This window comes from Hippocampus bargibanti, linkage group LG01 (genome assembly GCF_051943395.1).
Source record: "Hippocampus bargibanti isolate YZ-2025 linkage group LG01, ASM5194339v1, whole genome shotgun sequence".
Taxonomy (NCBI): domain Eukaryota; kingdom Metazoa; phylum Chordata; class Actinopteri; order Syngnathiformes; family Syngnathidae; genus Hippocampus; species Hippocampus bargibanti.
Window position 1 is genome coordinate 21,635,264 of NC_142734.1, and position 18,679 is coordinate 21,653,942.

At 40.7% G+C, this 18,679-nt stretch overlaps 2 protein-coding genes across 3 annotated transcripts in view; both read right to left on the reverse strand.

Annotated features, from left to right (window-relative positions):
- Positions 1-124: 124 nt before the first annotated feature.
- LOC148903503 (intermembrane lipid transfer protein VPS13D-like) lies at positions 125-9,083 on the reverse strand. Its single transcript, XM_089003816.1, has 13 exons — positions 8,395-9,083; positions 6,270-6,374; positions 4,937-5,086; positions 4,519-4,668; positions 4,314-4,407; positions 3,718-3,866; positions 3,272-3,406; positions 2,910-3,077; positions 2,595-2,727; positions 2,209-2,404; positions 1,849-1,980; positions 1,530-1,770; positions 125-1,179 (listed from the first exon to the last, which is right to left on the reverse strand). The coding sequence occupies exons 1-13, from the start codon at positions 8,482-8,484 to the stop codon at positions 1,048-1,050; spliced, it is 1,875 nt and encodes a 624-aa protein (XP_088859942.1). The 5' UTR covers positions 8,485-9,083; the 3' UTR covers positions 125-1,047.
- A 129-nt stretch (positions 9,084-9,212) lies between these two features.
- Positions 9,213-18,679, reverse strand: part of vps13d (vacuolar protein sorting 13 homolog D) — an 87,811-nt gene continuing 78,344 nt past the window's right edge. For both annotated transcript variants that reach the window (XM_089003801.1, XM_089003792.1), the window contains 12 exons: positions 15,358-15,462; positions 14,025-14,174; positions 13,607-13,756; positions 13,402-13,495; positions 12,806-12,954; positions 12,360-12,494; positions 11,998-12,165; positions 11,683-11,815; positions 11,297-11,492; positions 10,937-11,068; positions 10,618-10,858; positions 9,213-10,267 (listed from right to left, as the gene is read on the reverse strand). In XM_089003801.1, coding sequence (XP_088859927.1) covers positions 10,136-10,267; positions 10,618-10,858; positions 10,937-11,068; positions 11,297-11,492; positions 11,683-11,815; positions 11,998-12,165; positions 12,360-12,494; positions 12,806-12,954; positions 13,402-13,495; positions 13,607-13,756; positions 14,025-14,174; positions 15,358-15,462 — 1,785 coding nt within the window. In that variant the 3' untranslated portion in view covers positions 9,213-10,135. The remainder of the gene's footprint in view (positions 10,268-10,617; positions 10,859-10,936; positions 11,069-11,296; positions 11,493-11,682; positions 11,816-11,997; positions 12,166-12,359; positions 12,495-12,805; positions 12,955-13,401; positions 13,496-13,606; positions 13,757-14,024; positions 14,175-15,357; positions 15,463-18,679) is intronic.

Sequence of the window (18,679 nt, forward strand, 5' to 3'; positions counted from 1 at the left end):
TGAAGTGCCTTTACAGACCCCCATTTGAGATTGACTGAAATAGTGACTCATTTAAAGGCACCAAACTTTTTTTTCCAATTGTTAATCGCACAAACTGTCCCATTATAGAACTGCAAACAACGTGTTAAATCATGGGCATTTTATTTGCATTTGTCCAGATGAATGCATTTTACAAAATCTCCATATATCACAATCTTTCCCTCACACACGCAAACTCACCTGACCAAAATTTCACCTGACTCCAAACTAAAATCTAGAGTTCTGACGCTTTGGAAGTTAGATGCTTGCAGTCATAGTTGCATCAAAGACCACACTGCCGGTTGTCATTGTACAGGGCAGAGAGAAGAGGGAAGGCAGTTGGGGCACATCATCTACTTCAATGTGTCAGTACAGTTACATTTTATATTTTGTCCCTCACACAAAATAATATTTTCCAAAACACGCATACAGTCAAAAGCTTGTTATTGTCACGTCTCTCTATACTGTGCTATTTACATTTTTACCTATTCAAACAATGTGGAAGACCTGCATGATATGTACATTTGTTGTTATATACACAGTCAAGTATAGTAACAAAAAATACACAGATCAAATTAAAACTATGTAATGCACATGTGCACGGTTTCATATCACAGCATGTCAATTAAATACTCCCTTTTCTGGAATTAATGAAACATGATCCATTCATCCTTAATCTCCTGCATTGCTTGACTCCATTAGAGACGGGAATAACCTGGAGCCCATCCCGGCTGATTCTCAACATCAGGGGTAAACCGTGGACTCGTCGCATTATTCTCAGGGCATATTATAATGTTCATTTGAGGGGGCTTCAGAAACGTTTCTGATCCATAGTTGTATTAAGTTCATCCTGTCTTCTTGATATCTAATTTTAAACAGATTCTTTTCTTACAGACAGTGTATTGTAGGTGTTTCAAATACCTGACGAGGCGGAACTATATGCAGAAACATGTCAGGTATTTGAAATACCTACTATACACTGTATGCAAGAAAAAATCTGTTTAAAATTAGTCTTTGATCCATATTTAATCACGACTCAAGCAATAAGCAGGCTTCATTGTTACTGGCAGCTAACATGAGCTGCTGCTCATAGTATAGACTTTTGGCGTAGTTAATCTCTTGGGAGATTTTCAGGGCCAGAGATTCACTCTTCACATGCACCTGTTGATCAAACATACAGAGGATTAGAACACAAATAAGAAGAGGCAGCATAACTTCAAACGTCAAAGTCAGCTTTATTGTCAAATATGCTAATATGCATGACATACAGCACAGACGAAATTACTGTCCTCTCGGACCCAGCATGCAAGGCACTTATAATTACTTAACAAACATTTATTGTGTCATTTTATCATCAGTTGTCACAGTTGTGAACAAAAGCTTTGATTCATGCCTCACAACTACCACCAGGTGGCAGACCAAACAATAAAAAGTGATTCATAATGCAAAATAAGGTGCAAAATAAAATCTAAAAATCACTTAAAAGTGTCCTGTTCCCAGTGTTGTCTTACCATAGGCTTCTGATGGGAAGGGCCAGGGATGGCCACACCACTACTGGTGCTTTCAGCCTTTTTGGTGAGCTGCACATAGACTTTCCCATTATCTTTAGACACCAGACTGTGGTAGAGGTCATCATATTTGATCTCCAGAAAAATAGCTTCTCGGTCCACATGGTCTCCAGGCTTCAAGAAGTAGACCACTTTGGAGGAAATGAGCACACTGTAGCTGTCGATGGGTTCCACTGCGATGAAGCTGACGGCAGTCAAGGGGAAAAAAGGGTGTGAAGAGATGTTATGACAGGCACAAGTCCAGTGAAGACAAGTGACTTACAACTCAGACTGAATGTTGTCTGTCAGGTGGAAGAGCTGCTCCTGGCCATCAGCCTGTAAGGCTGAGTAGCAGGATAGAAGACCCTGGGGACCTTTACAGCAGCGAGGTTTCCTGACACGTAACACACTGAGCCTGCACAACAGGAGACCAAGACGACATGACAAGGGGATCACAAGGGGATTGGACATGTGTCAAAGATGCGGAGGAATGTTATCAGAAAAATAATAACAAAACACGCATGTTTCTGTAGTCCTCATAAGGTTGTGACCTCCAGCGCCTTCCATCAGGAAGATGTGGCACTACATAAATATAATGAAGTGAAGTGAAGGGAGCTTAACACGGTTGAGCGGTTCCACCCACCTGTGGTTACTGAGACTTGCCATGTCTCGGACAGTCTGTGCTGTCTCTGAAGCAAAGTCCAGCGCTCCAGCCACCGGTTTGGTCACAGTGCCAACGAGACCTTTGCCCAGGCCAGAGAAAAAGCCGCTGACTCCACCCTCTGTCTTGACCCCCTCCACAGTTGAAGTTATGATACTTGTCATGCCACCTATGATACCTGAGAGAAAACAAGAAGATACCTTTCTGTCACAGCACTTCAACGCTTCTTAATTACTTCAGCAAAGTAACTCAGCCAATAAAATCCATTAAGAGGCCATTGGTATTTTAATTAAATTTAATGTCATTGAGTGTTTTGGCATGAATTCAGAAACCATTAATAATGATGAATATGCAAAACAGGTAAGTACCATGAGCTAGTCCATGGATGCCCGCAACCAGGTGCTCGCCACTGGTGGCTCCGTGGTATCTTATGTACTCTCGCTCTGTCTGGTGCCGGTTGTCCATGGTTTTCCCAAGCCCATCAGATAAAGTTCCTGCAAACTGAATGATGCATATGGGGCATATGTTACAAGTGTTATTTTGCACAGATTTGTAATTATCAAGGTTTGGTCACTATGTGAGAGACGAATGATTTAACACAGAAGCAGAGATTGACAGCAGTGCGATCGAAAGCTGGATAAAATACAGAGTGGCTGAAAGTAAACCGCTGAGTGAATATGTACCTTGGCGGCAGAGTTGGACACGCCGTGTGTCACGTTTCGTATGAGGCCTCCCACGTTGCCATACTTGATAAGTTCCGATACGCCTTCAGAGACATCATTGAGAAGACCAATTGGATTTCTGAGGAAGTCTACCGAGCCCAGGATCTGAGCTGCCTGGCTGATCAGCTCCTTTAGATACAAATACGCACAAATACACATTATGTTGTGTATTACACCTACCGGCCAAAAAAAGTATGATTACTTGTGCATCTATTGCAATCCCTGTGTTCATTATTATGGTTATAGTTTGAACTCCAGTCTGCACTGCATCGTACAAAGAGCGCAGTGGCTCATATTTTGAACTCAGAATAATTCTCTAGTACCTCTCTGAAATGCTTGATAATGTCATTGATGATGATCTCCTGGGTCTCATAGGGGTGCACCCGAGTGAATGGGTACATGTTGACAACAGCATCCTCAAAGCGAACCAGTGGAAATCCCAAAGTACCTTTCAAAACCTGACACGATAAAAATTAAATTATGATATTATCTGTGCAAAGTGTGTTGATCTTATTCATGTTCAATAGGCCCTGTATAGAACAGACGGCATTTGCTTGAAAATGAGAACAAGTCCAGCTGAGTTAACTACGCTACACAAATTTGTCCGTCATTGATTGTAGCTGTCATAAAAATACCCCTCAAAAGATGGAGTCACCACCCATTTAACAGAACAAAAACAGAAACATCAATTTAGCCTTCTTCAAAAGACATTGTGCAGTCAAAGAAGCTGCTGGACAAATTTTAGAGGATTCAAAAAGATTAATATTACCTTGAGGTCAGCAGGTAGTTTGTGGGAGGTGAGAACGCTGAGCTTGGCTTGAGGCAGACTGATTTTCAGGTTCTCAAAGTAGTAGCGTTTGGGAGGTCCTGCATCCTGATTTGACCTCTCATGAAGGTTTTCATCCAATTTCTCAATTTCTACATCAATTACACAGAGAACCTTCTGAGTTGCTACACACAATACATTTTATTCTAACCTAATTTAAACAGGATGGGGCTGTAGAATATGCACTACTGTTGTGTTTTGGTGAATGAGGAACTTTTGGTTGTACTTTGCCACCATCTCGTGGGATATTACTGCCAAGGAACGAGACTAAAGTGAGTTGAGGAGCTTGACTTAGTGCTTTCCCGCATGCATCAAGAATTATGAACCTAGCGCTATCCTAACCAAGCCTTAATGCATGAACCGATGAAGCCTGTGTTCAGATGAGAAGTGGACGGAACATCTTCTAAAACAACGAGAACAGTCCAGTTGTGCTGGATGATAAGGGGTGGGCTATACAGCCCAGAGCTTCTAATTTTCAATGATTAATGCATTAACATCAATTTTCTAAAGAGACTCATGAAACTTCAAATGTCACCGACCTTCTGTCTGCCCGTAACCAAAAAAGCTGAGCATCTTGAGCAACAACTTCTCTTCAATAATGACAGTGAATCGCCCAGCTGTTAACATGAGGTGCTGCAGACACGAAGTTATGTCATTATTTTTTTTGCCCACAGACGAAAAATATCACATTTTTTAATGCAATGAGACCCGCCAGAGAGTCATAATAATGTGTCTGATACTGACCTTGAAGATATCAGTGAGCATGAGACTGCTCGGAACTTTGACCGAGTTCACCTGCAAGGCCGGAGCACTGTCGCTCACAATGCCATCGGCAGAGATTGGAGTCACACAGAGCATGACTGGCTGTGTGGTTCCGAGAAGCTGGTTGTCCACCTGATAATCAAAAGAATACTGAAATTCAAACACTACAAAATAAAATGCAATTACGTATTTGTGCCCCAATATGAAGAAAATGTGCTGTGTCATGTGACCTGAAACCCGATGTCCAAGATAATGATTAGCCTATCATGACCCGGATGTCGTAATATCTACACAGACACCGGATTTCGGGAGTATTCTGCTGATATTCTGCATGTTTTAATAATAAGTAAGAAGTACAACACAATGATGATGTATTCAGTCAGCATACTTTGGATCTCACCTGTATGTTGTGAACGTTCAATTCCAACAATTCATTGGCAGCGGTACGTGTAAAGTGGACATCTATACCAGACAGCGTGGCAAACACAAGCTCTTCGGGAATCTTGTTGATCAGAGATACGCCAATACCTTCCTCCAAATTCAGTAAAACCTAGAAAGAATGATGACAGGTACATATTAATAATGGTGAGATGTGACAGTATGTAAAAGTGACAGTCCTTCAATCCGAATGGACAGATCACTTTGCCTGACTGACTTCAGATATAAGGCAAACTATTAAAGAATTTCGTCTGTGTAAGCTCTCAGTCGTACAGGAGTGGTCCATCGATGAAAAGGTTTCTTAAGCCGTCATCTGTACTTCTTTGAAGGTGTCGGACGTTTCGCTTCTTATCCAAGAAACTTCGTCATAAACTAAAGTCTTACTGGTAGTTTAGGCCCTATATATAAATATCCCTACTGTCCAGACATGGTGATGCCAGACTCTGCTATGATAGGTCCCTGCTCTCAGGTTGGGGGGGGAGCAAAGGACTAATCTCTGCAGCTCCACTGATTGTTCCGACTAACGACTGGCCTAACTGCCCCACTTCCACCGGTATCACCTCATCAGTATTACTAATCCTATGTTGCCTAAGCAGGCTATTGTATGAACGATCCAAATTGAACTCACCCCACCATATCGGTTTAATGAAGGATTTAGTTGTTTTATGAAAATCGCTTCTTTTACTCGCCTTTCAAACCATCTATGTTCTTTCGCTAAGATTTAAACCTCATTGTCGTCAAATGAGTGGTTGCTAGCTTTTAGGTTTTATTTTCAGATCCTTTTAAATTATGTGGGATTTTTGAAGGGTATAAATATTGGAATATATTGTATCATTTCATAGGAATACATTTTATTTGATCTGGATTATCAAAATCATTTCCAAAAGATTTTAAAATAATCTCACCTTGCATCTATACACTTTGATGTTTTCTAAAATATTGTTTTTACATAGTGGTTCATAAAGGCTATTCTTGCATGGAACTCATACTCCCTAGTGGCATTTCTCTAAATATTTTCATCTATTTCATGTGCCGCACCTTGCATTCTTGTGAATGCACAGTTGGCTGTGTATTTATTTGGATGGTAGATGTAGGATTAGTAATAATCAAATGTAAACAAAACATCCAATACAACAAGACATTTTTTTATGATAAATTATTTTTTGATTTTTTTAAATAAATATTTTTTTAACATCTGTCATTTCCCCTGATCACAATATGATGATATGGGTATTTTAAACAGAGTAAGCCCTTCGAAAAATTTGTTGGGGATGTTTGTCTGTCATTGCTTTTACCTCAAGCTCCTGTTCAGGTTCTTTCTTCTTCAAATCATCTTTGCTCTTGTCTGGCTCAGCACTTGGTGACTTGTGAATGATCCTCCTTTGGTTGAAATCACTGATCTGTTAATAAAGAGAGAAACAAGATGAAACAACATGGTGTGAACAAAAGTCTGCAGTATACTTGTAATTATAGCAAACAGGGAGCTTCTAATGCTCTCCCTGGTTATCAGGGGTTATTGTGGTAATCTTGTATTATCCGTCCATCCATTTTCCATACCACTTAAAGGACAACCGACGCCCCCAGACAAGTTGTGTCCATAATTTGTAAAATAACTTCAAATGACTTCGACTGAGCATATTTTACAAAGATTCCACCGCATATACCTATATTTTACATTTTAAGACCCATGCTGAATATTCAAAAAGTGTTGTTTTTGAGTTGGTGACGATGCCTACCGTGATGTCAAGTCTGGAACGCCCCTGACCGAGAAAGCGACACACAATGCATTTTGGGTACTTTGTTTGGTCTGAAAACTTCATGGTGATCCGTGTTGATGGCAAAATTAGAAGGAAAACACATATACACAAATAACGCGATGGTGAATCGTTGTGTGTTGCACTGATGGAGAAAAATAATTTATCATGTTTAAAAGTGCCGTGCTTTGCTGACCAACTAAACAATGGGCCTACAGTCAAAGCGCAGATGGCCACAGTAAATCTGAGTGAAACAGACACGGCAAGGTGAACTGTCGTCTCCATCTAGATTCTAGAAGGTCCGGCCTTGCACAGAATTTAGGGCTTTAGATACTCCTTTTTCACCAAAGTTATTTACGGCTTAAACATCCTGCACAAGCGCCAGATTACAGAGATGACTTCAAGACGGCGCCGCGAGAGTGGCTGCCTTTCCAGCAGCTCATGTATTTTTTTTCTACTTTCATTCCTTTCATCACTTTGCTGCTGTGAAATGAAAATTTCTCCACTGTGAGACGAATAAAGGCATATCCAATCCAATCCAATTACAAACTTATCAGTTCTTGGAAAACACAACCAATTAAAATGTCTTATGTTTTACTGCTTGCAGCTGTTGGTGCTCAGAACGCCCAGAGGCGTGGCATTATAATCAAGAAAACTATGTTTACTAATATATCACTGTAATTTGCATATACTCTCAATAAATAGCTTGGCAGAGGGGCGCACAATTCAGACGTATGTCATCTGATGACTGCGTCTCCTGCCGGCAGTGGGGACAATCTTTCTGGTTCTGAGTCTCTGTCCACGGTGTCTGTCTGTCATATCTCTGACATTTTTGGGGGCTCGTCCGGGATGGCAACGCGTCTCCTGCGGTGAGCGGTCTACGGCGACTGTCAAGAACCGGTGCACCGGCAAGGCCAACAAGATTTCGAGAGGACCTCCTTTTCTTGGGGGCAGAAGCCAGGCCTGCTCGCCGGGTGAGACGCAAACGCCATCCCAACGAACCTGGGCGGGCTCGGGACCGGAAGGATCGTCTCCAAAAATTGAGGTCAGTCTGATAAACGATAGTACAAGCCTATTTGTTTAGGTCTTGGAAGATTTTGGATAGTACAAGCCTATTTGTTTGGGTCTCGGAAGATAGAGAACGTTCTAAAGGGCCAGTGCGCCATGGAAAAGTACGTACAGAAAGTCAGTCGGATACTGATTTAAGGAAAATGAGAACGTTCTAAAGGGCCATTGCGCCATGGAAAAAACCGTACGGAAAGTCAGTCGGATACTGATTTTAGGACAAGCCTATTTGTTTGGGTCTTGAAGATTGGATAGTACAGCCTTTTGAAGGTCTGGAAGAATGAAAAGCCTCGAAAAAAATTAAGCTAGTTCATGTGGTAGTGAGAGTGCTGAACTGAGCTTAGTTTTTGGGTACACAAGGACTGATCATCCTTGTGGTTGTGTGACTGTGTCTGTGTGCCTGTGTGAGCATGCGGGTCTGTGAGTAAAGCTTGCGAAAAAAAAGAGTCACTGTCACTCTACATATAACGGTTCTGTCTTTTTTTTCCAACAAAGCAAGAATATTGAAACAATACTCTACATATCATCTCAAATCACTCACAAATTTACTGACTTTGTCTGAAAACATAAGCCTGTATAATTGATCACAAAACTGATATACTTGAGAGAATCCATGGCTTGCAGCAACAGTTTTGTTGTAACTTCGAGCATTTCGCTCATTTTCCGATCCGCTTATCCTCACATGGGTCATGGGGGGTGCTGGAGTCTATCCGAGCTGTCTTCTGGCAGTAGGGGGGGACACCCTGAACCGGTTGGCAGCCAATTGCAGCTGAATTGGATTGATGAAGAAGAAAACAATTGACTGGTGAAATCAGCATTACATTTCAGACAATATTATAGTAAGGCGAACAAAATAAAGTAAATGCGCACACCACAACTCAATAGCATAGGGTGGGCAGTCAAGCTTGCTTGAGAAGTTTCTCGCTTCCAAGATGCCTCATTCATCTGAAAATTCATCAGTAATCTCTGTGAAGTCCCAATATCGATGTTGGGCATTTGATTTCAGCTGGGTTGGAAGAGGGAAACTTCAAAAACAAGCATCTCTGCAGGACCGAAGCTGCCTACCCCCGACCTAGGTTATCCAACTGCATTCAAGACTGACAGAATTGCTGAATGTCAATATTAACTACCACATTGCTGTGCAAATATAAATGGTTTGCATTTAGTGAGGCACGAGAGTTTATGCTTCGCTAACAATATTTTTTCATTCTTGGTGTCAGAGAGGCAACAGCTGTGATATTTTTTTTGCATTTATGCTGCTTTTAAAATACTTTAAAAAATGTGTAAATTCCACCTGAAGTGCCTTTACAGACCCCCATTTGAGATTGACTGAAATAGTGACTCATTTAAAGGCACCAAACTTTTTTTTCCAATTGTTAATCGCACAAACTGTCCCATTATAGAACTGCAAACAACGTGTTAAATCATGGGCATTTTATTTGCATTTGTCCAGATGAATGCATTTTACAAAATCTCCATATATCACAATCTTTCCCTCACACACGCAAACTCACCTGACCAAAATTTCACCTGACTCCAAACTAAAATCTAGAGTTCTGACGCTTTGGAAGTTAGATGCTTGCAGTCATAGTTGCATCAAAGACCACACTGCCGGTTGTCATTGTACAGGGCAGAGAGAAGAGGGAAGGCAGTTGGGGCACATCATCTACTTCAATGTGTCAGTACAGTTACATTTTATATTTTGTCCCTCACACAAAATAATATTTTCCAAAACACGCATACAGTCAAAAGCTTGTTATTGTCACGTCTCTCTATACTGTGCTATTTACATTTTTACCTATTCAAACAATGTGGAAGACCTGCATGATATGTACATTTGTTGTTATATACACAGTCAAGTATAGTAACAAAAAATACACAGATCAAATTAAAACTATGTAATGCACATGTGCACGGTTTCATATCACAGCATGTCAATTAAATACTCCCTTTTCTGGAATTAATGAAACATGATCCATTCATCCTTAATCTCCTGCATTGCTTGACTCCATTAGAGACGGGAATAACCTGGAGCCCATCCCGGCTGATTCTCAACATCAGGGGTAAACCGTGGACTCGTCGCATTATTCTCAGGGCATATTATAATGTTCATTTGAGGGGGCTTCAGAAACGTTTCTGATCCATAGTTGTATTAAGTTCATCCTGTCTTCTTGATATCTAATTTTAAACAGATTCTTTTCTTACAGACAGTGTATTGTAGGTGTTTCAAATACCTGACGAGGCGGAACTATATGCAGAAACATGTCAGGTATTTGAAATACCTACTATACACTGTATGCAAGAAAAAATCTGTTTAAAATTAGTCTTTGATCCATATTTAATCACGACTCAAGCAATAAGCAGGCTTCATTGTTACTGGCAGGTAACATGAGCTGCTGCTCATAGTATAGACTTTTGGCGTAGTTGATCTCTTGGGAGATTTTCAGGGCCAGAGATTCACTCTTCACATGCACCTGTTGATCAAACATACAGAGGATTAGAACACAAATAAGAAGAGGCAGCATAACTTCAAACGTCAAAGTCAGCTTTATTGTCAAATATGCTAATATGCATGACATACAGCACAGACGAAATTACTGTCCTCTCGGACCCAGCATGCAAGGCACTTATAATTACTTAACAAACATTTATTGTGTCATTTTATCATCAGTTGTCACAGTTGTGAACAAAAGCTTTGATTCATGCCTCACAACTACCACCAGGTGGCAGACCAAACAATAAAAAGTGATTCATAATGCAAAATAAGGTGCAAAATAAAATCTAAAAATCACTTAAAAGTGTCCTGTTCCCAGTGTTGTCTTACCATAGGCTTCTGATGGGAAGGGCCAGGGATGGCCACACCACTACTGGTGCTTTCAGCCTTTTTGGTGAGCTGCACATAGACTTTCCCATTATCTTTAGACACCAGACTGTGGTAGAGGTCATCATATTTGATCTCCAGAAAAATAGCTTCTCGGTCCACATGGTCTCCAGGCTTCAAGAAGTAGACCACTTTGGAGGAAATGAGCACACTGTAGCTGTCGATGGGTTCCACTGCGATGAAGCTGACGGCAGTCAAGGGGAAAAAAGGGTGTGAAGAGATGTTATGACAGGCACAAGTCCAGTGAAGACAAGTGACTTACAACTCAGACTGAATGTTGTCTGTCAGGTGGAAGAGCTGCTCCTGGCCATCAGCCTGTAAGGCTGAGTAGCAGGATAGAAGACCCTGGGGACCTTTACAGCAGCGAGGTTTCCTGACACGTAACACACTGAGCCTGCACAACAGGAGACCAAGACGACATGACAAGGGGATCACAAGGGGATTGGACATGTGTCAAAGATGCGGAGGAATGTTATCAGAAAAATAATAACAAAACACGCATGTTTCTGTAGTCCTCATAAGGTTGTGACCTCCAGCGCCTTCCAACAGGAAGATGTGGCACTACATAAATATAATGAAGTGAAGTGAAGGGAGCTTAACACGGTTGAGCGGTTCCACCCACCTGTGGTTACTGAGACTTGCCATGTCTCGGACAGTCTGTGCTGTCTCTGAAGCAAAGTCCAGCGCTCCAGCCACCGGTTTGGTCACAGTGCCAACGAGACCTTTGCCCAGGCCAGAGAAAAAGCCGCTGACTCCACCCTCTGTCTTGACCCCCTCCACAGTTGAAGTTATGATACTTGTCATGCCACCTATGATACCTGAGAGAAAACAAGAAGATACCTTTCTGTCACAGCACTTCAACGCTTCTTAATTACTTCAGCAAAGTAACTCAGCCAATAAAATCCATTAAGAGGCCATTTGTATTTTAATTAAATTTAACGTCATTGAGTGTTTTGGCATGAATTCAGAAACCATTAATAATGATGAATATGCAAAACAGGTAAGTACCATGAGCTAGTCCATGGATGCCCGCAACCAGGTGCTCGCCACTGGTGGCTCCGTGGTATCTTATGTACTCTCGCTCTGTCTGGTGCCGGTTGTCCATGGTTTTCCCAAGCCCATCAGATAAAGTTCCTGCAAACTGAATGATGCATATGGGGCATATGTTACAAGTGTTATTTTGCACAGATTTGTAATTATCAAGGTTTGGTCACTATGTGAGAGACGAATGATTTAACACAGAAGCAGAGATTGACAGCAGTGCGATCGAAAGCTGGATAAAATACAGAGTGGCTGAAAGTAAACCGCTGAGTGAATATGTACCTTGGCGGCAGAGTTGGACACGCCGTGTGTCACGTTTCGTATGAGGCCTCCCACGTTGCCATACTTGATAAGTTCCGATACGCCTTCAGAGACATCATTGAGAAGACCAATTGGATTTCCGAGGAAGTCTACCGAGCCCAGGATCTGAGCTGCCTGGCTGATCAGCTCCTTTAGATACAAATACGCACAAATACACATTATGTTGTGTATTACACCTACCGGCCAAAAAAAGTATGATTACTTGTGCATCTATTGCAATCCCTGTGTTCATTATTATGGTGATAGTTTGAACTCCAGTCTGCACTGCATCGTACAAAGAGCGCAGTGGCTCATATTTTGAACTCAGAATAATTCTCTAGTACCTCTCTGAAATGCTTGATAATGTCATTGATGATGATCTCCTGGGTCTCATAGGGGTGCACCCGAGTGAATGGGTACATGTTGACAACAGCATCCTCAAAGCGAACCAGTGGAAATCCCAAAGTACCTTTCAAAACCTGACACGATAAAAATTAAATTATGATATTATCTGTGCAAAGTGTGTTGATCTTATTCATGTTCAATAGGCCCTGTATAGAACAGACGGCATTTGCTTGAAAATGAGAACAAGTCCAGCTGAGTTAACTACGCTACACAAATTTGTCCGTCATTGATTGTAGCTGTCATAAAAATACCCCTCAAAAGATGGAGTCACCACCCATTTAACAGAACAAACACAGAAACATCAATTTAGCCTTCTTCAAAAGACATTGTGCAGTCAAAGAAGCTGCTGGACAAATTTTAGAGGATTCAAAAAGATTAATATTACCTTGAGGTCAGCAGGTAGTTTGTGGGAGGTGAGAACGCTGAGCTTGGCTTGAGGCAGACTGATTTTCAGGTTCTCAAAGTAGTAGCGTTTGGGAGGTCCTGCATCCTGATTTGACCTCTCATGAAGGTTTTCATCCAATTTCTCAATTTCTACATCAATTACACAGAGAACCTTCTGAGTTGCTACACACAATACATTTTATTCTAACCTAATTTAAACAGGATGGGGCTGTAGAATATGCACTACTGTTGTGTTTTGGTGAATGAGGAACTTTTGGTTGTACTTTGCCACCATCTCGTGGGATATTACTGCCAAGGAACGAGACTAAAGTGAGTTGAGGAGCTTGACTTAGTGCTTTCCCGCATGCATCAAGAATTATGAACCTAGCGCTATCCTAACCAAGCCTTAATGCATGAACCGATGAAGCCTGTGTTCAGATGAGAAGTGGACGGAACATCTTCTAAAACAACGAGAACAGTCCAGTTGTGCTGGATGATAAGGGGTGGGCTATACAGCCCAGAGCTTCTAATTTTCAATGATTAATGCATTAACATCAATTTTCTAAAGAGACTCATGAAACTTCAAATGTCACCGACCTTCTGTCTGCCCGTAACCAAAAAAGCTGAGCATCTTGAGCAACAACTTCTCTTCAATAATGACAGTGAATCGCCCAGCTGTTAACATGAGGTGCTGCAGACACGAAGTTATGTCATTATTTTTTTTGCCCACAGACGAAAAATATCAAATTTTTTAATGCAATGAGACCCGCCAGAGAGTCATAATAATGTGTCTGATACTGACCTTGAAGATATCAGTGAGCATGAGACTGCTCGGAACTTTGACCGAGTTCACCTGCAAGGCCGGAGCACTGTCGCTCACAATGCCATCGGCAGAGATTGGAGTCACACAGAGCATGACTGGCTGTGTGGTTCCGAGAAGCTGGTTGTCCACCTGATAATCAAAAGAATACTGAAATTCAAACACTACAAAATAAAATGCAATTACGTATTTGTGCCCCAATATGAAGAAAATGTGCTGTGTCATGTGACCTGAAACCCGATGTCCAAGATAATGATTAGCCTATCATGACCCGGATGTCGTAATATCTACACAGACACCGGATTTCGGGAGTATTCTGCTGATATTCTGCATGTTTTAATAATAAGTAAGAAGTACAACACAATGATGATGTATTCAGTCAGCATACTTTGGATCTCACCTGTATGTTGTGAACGTTCAATTCCAACAATTCATTGGCAGCGGTACGTGTAAAGTGGACATCTATACCAGACAGCGTGGCAAACACAAGCTCTTCGGGAATCTTGTTGATCAGAGATACGCCAATACCTTCCTCCAAATTCAGTAAAACCTAGAAAGAATGATGACAGGTACATATTAATAATGGTGAGATGTGACAGTATGTAAAAGTGACAGTCCTTCAATCCGAATGGACAGATCACTTTGCCTGACTGACTTCAGATATAAGGCAAACTATTAAAGAATTTCGTCTGTGTAAGCTCTCAGTCGTACAGGAGTGGTCCATCGATGAAAAGGTTTCTTAAGCCGTCATCTGTACTTCTTTGAAGGTGTCGGACGTTTCGCTTCTTATCCAAGAAACTTCGTCATAAACTAAAGTCTTACTGGTAGTTTAGGCCCTATATATAAATATCCCTACTGTCCAGACATGGTGATGCCAGACTCTGCTATGATAGGTCCCTGCTCTCAGGTTGGGGGGGGAGCAAAGGACTAATCTCTGCAGCTCCACTGATTGTTCCGACTAACGACTGGCCTAACTGCCCCACTTCCACCGGTATCACCTCATCAGTATTACTAATCCTATGTTGCCTAAGCAGGCTATTGTATGAATGATCCAAATTGAACTCACCCCACCATATCGGTTTAATGAAGGATTTAGTTGTTTTATGAAAATCGCTTCTTTTACTCTCCTTTCAAACCATCTATGTTCTTTCGCTAAGATTTAAACCTCATTGTCGTCAAATGAGTGGTTGCTAGCTTTTAGGTTTTATTTTCAAATCCTTTTAAATTATGTGGGATTTTTGAAGGGTATAAATATTGGAATATATTGTATCATTTCATAGGAATACATTTTATTTGATCTGGATTATCAAAATCATTTCCAAAAGATTTTAAAATAATCTCACCTTGCATCTATACACTTTGATGTTTTCTAAAATATTGTTTTTACATAGTGGTTCATAAAGGCTATTCTTGCATGGAACTCATACTCCCTAGTGGCATTTCTCTAAATATTTTCATCTATTTCATGTGCCGCACCTTGCATTCTTGTGAATGCACAGTTGGCTGTGTATTTATTTGGATGGTAGATGTAGGATTAGTAATAATCAAATGTAAACAAAACATCCAATACAACAAGACAATTTTTTATGATAAATTATTTTTTGATTTTTTTAAATAAATATTTTTTTAACATCTGTCATTTCCCCTGATCACAATATGATGATATGGGTATTTTAAACAGAGTAAGCCCTTCGAAAAATTTGTTGGGGATGTTTGTCTGTCATTGCTTTTACCTCAAGCTCCTGTTCAGGTTCTTTCTTCTTCAAATCATCTTTGCTCTTGTCTGGCTCAGCACTTGGTGACTTGTGAATGATCCTCCTTTGGTTGAAATCACTGATCTGTTAATAAAGAGAGAAACAAGATGAAACAACATGGTGTGAACAAAAGTCTGCAGTATACTTGTAATTATAGCAAACAGGGAGCTTCTAATGCTCTCCCTGGTTATCAGGGGTTATTGTGGTAATCTTGTATTATCCGTCCATCCATTTTCCATACCACTTAAAGGACAACCGACGCCCCCAGACAAGTTGTGTCCATAATTTGTAAAATAACTTCAAATGACTTCGACTGAGCATATTTTACAAAGATTCCACCGCATATACCTATATTTTACGTTTTAAGACCCATGCTGAATATTCAAAAAGTGTTGTTTTTGAGTTGGTGACGATGCCTACCGTGATGTCAAGTCTGGAACGCCCCTGACCGAGAAAGCGACACACAATGCATTTTGGGTACTTTGTTTGGTCTGAAAACTTCATGGTGATCCGTGTTGATGGCAAAATTAGAAGGAAAACACATATACACAAATAACGCGATGGTGAATCGTTGTGTGTTGCACTGATGGAGAAAAATAATTTATCATGTTTAAAAGTGCCGTGCTTTGCTGACCAACTAAACAATGGGCCTACAGTCAAAGCGCAGATGGCCACAGTAAATCTGAGTGAAACAGACACGGCAAGGTGAACTGTCGTCTCCATCTAGATTCTAGAAGGTCCGGCCTTGCACAGAATTTAGGGCTTTAGATACTCCTTTTTCACGGTCTTGGAAGATAGAGAACGTTCTAAAGGGCCAGTGCGCCATGGAAAAGTACGTACAGAAAGTCAGTCGGATACTGATTTAAGGAAAATGAGAACGTTCTAAAGGGCCATTGCGCCATGGAAAAAACCGTACGGAAAGTCAGTCGGATACTGATTTTAGGACAAGCCTATTTGTTTGGGTCTTGAAGATTGGATAGTACAGCCTTTTGAAGGTCTGGAAGAATGAAAAGCCTCGAAAAAAATTAAGCTAGTTCATGTGGTAGTGAGAGTGCTGAACTGAGCTTAGTTTTTGGGTACACAAGGACTGATCATCCTTGTGGTTGTGTGACTGTGTCTGTGTGCCTGTGTGAGCATGCGGGTCTGTGAGTAAAGCTTGCGAGCTTGACTGTGTCTGTCACGCGCGATTGGAATTGCGATAACGTGTCGTAATTCATATAATATACAGTGGGATTCAAACAGCAGACTTTTGTGGATGCAGTATGCAAGTTCTCCTCACCCTTTTGGGGGTTGAAGAAGGAGAAACCACAAATGTAAATTTGAATTGCTGTCCTACTGAACGAACCCAGTTATAGAGTCCGCCCTATGCGGTGAAGAACTGGACCAAATTCATAGAAATAATAAAAAAAAGAGAGAGAGAAGGGGGATGTGGCGAAAAATTGAACGCTAATAATTCGCTCTGCTTCGATAGTATTAATGAAAATTTTATTTGGCGCCGGAACCTAAATATTTTATTTCGAAAAAACACGCCGGAACGAGATTGCGATTTCATGTAAATTACAGTGAAGTCGAGGCACTAAGCGAAAGTCTTCCCGTTTTTTGGAAACGAGTTAAATCAAATTAGTTGCCAGTCTGCCTCGATGAAGAAGAATTTGTAGAAAAAAAAACAATTGGTTGATATAGACGTTGAAGGATCGACACTGTTCAAGTAAATATTTACGACGCTGAAAGAAAAAAAATAGATGGAAGACCACACAAGAAAAAGGTGGAAAAAGGTAGCGCGATGCGTGTTCCGGCCCGCAGATCTCAGGCAGTATTTAGGGGCGCCCCGAAAGGATAAAAAGTTGACAACACACTTGTTTCTGCTTTGGACGGACGAAGTGTTGGAATGTGGTCAGTCCTACTCGGACATTCGAAATCAAACTGCCTTCGATCTGAGGTGCCGAAATAAGGTTGATGAATTAATGCTCGTCGATGGCAAACACCAAATCGATAATGCGATATAATTATGCCTATAAAAAGAGAGTAACTTTACTCTGAAAGAGATGTTGGCGGAACTAAAACGTTATTAAAATATAAAGTTGGGCAAAAAGAACATTTAGCATATTATGGCCGTATGGTTGTAAGCAAAGAGAAGTGCCCGAAGGCAAGAAAACTGCCAAAATTATTTTGAAACGGACACGGACCGCATTTTCGCACAGAGAAAAATGCGAGTTGGGTCCAAAAAAGTCCCAAAGTATTTGGTTTCAGATTTCAGAGGGTAACGTGAGTTAGAATTTTACATTTTACATCAGGAAAGAGAGAGACAAAAATCATATTAGTGATGGATGGCATTCTATTGGAATACGTGTTGTATGGAATTGTGATTGATATTGATACATTTAGAAGGATTATGATGGTTCGAGAAAATATGCTCTAAAATGAAGTAAACAATACGATGAATAATTAGAAATTATTTTTGGGTATGCGGGAAGGCATGTTATTTTGCTCGTTTAATCTGGAATGTTTTGTGTACTGTTGATTTTTGCCTCGCTTGGGCAGCTAATATAGCAAAAAGACAAGGTCTATAATTCATCATCGCCTCAGTGGGAAGAAATGTGAGGACGGTATGCTTTGGTAGAGTGAAAGTTTAAAAACAATGATGTTTTGAGGTTTGAATTAACGTGTTGCATTTTTCCCCTTTCAATTACAGGGGATAGAGAGAAGCGGTGTTGACCACTTTTTCCGCATACGTTTTGTTTTGAGGCAGTTATGAGATAGCATTTGTTCTCGAGTGGTGAGTACTGATGGTTCTGGAAATAAAAGGTGAGCTGTGTCGACGATATAATACGTGCGTACATCTAGACTGAACGAATTAGATTAGAAATAAGGAGTTGATGGGTTAAACCTGTAGGCAAGAATACCTGAGCTCACCAAAAATGTGATATAAGGTTTAGCACAATTGTTAACACTGTTGTGAGGGTTGAGGATATTGATTGGATTAAGAAAAGAAGAATTTACACGACGTTTGTTAACAAAATACTCTAATCAATGTGTGAGGGGCTCCTAATGCAGTCATAAATCACAAGAAGGGGAGGATAACAAACATTCAAGCGCGACAAGCTGTTCACCAAAAATTGACCAAATTGAAAGTGCACAAATTGAAAAAGAAGATAAAAATGTTTTAAGAGGTGACAAGATATGTTCAACCCGATATTAAACATACAAGTATTCAGATGAGAAAACTAAGATGCCGTAGTTATTTCCTTCACATTAAATCAGGAAGTTGTCTTTTATGGCAAAAGAGCAAGATTTGGTTTTC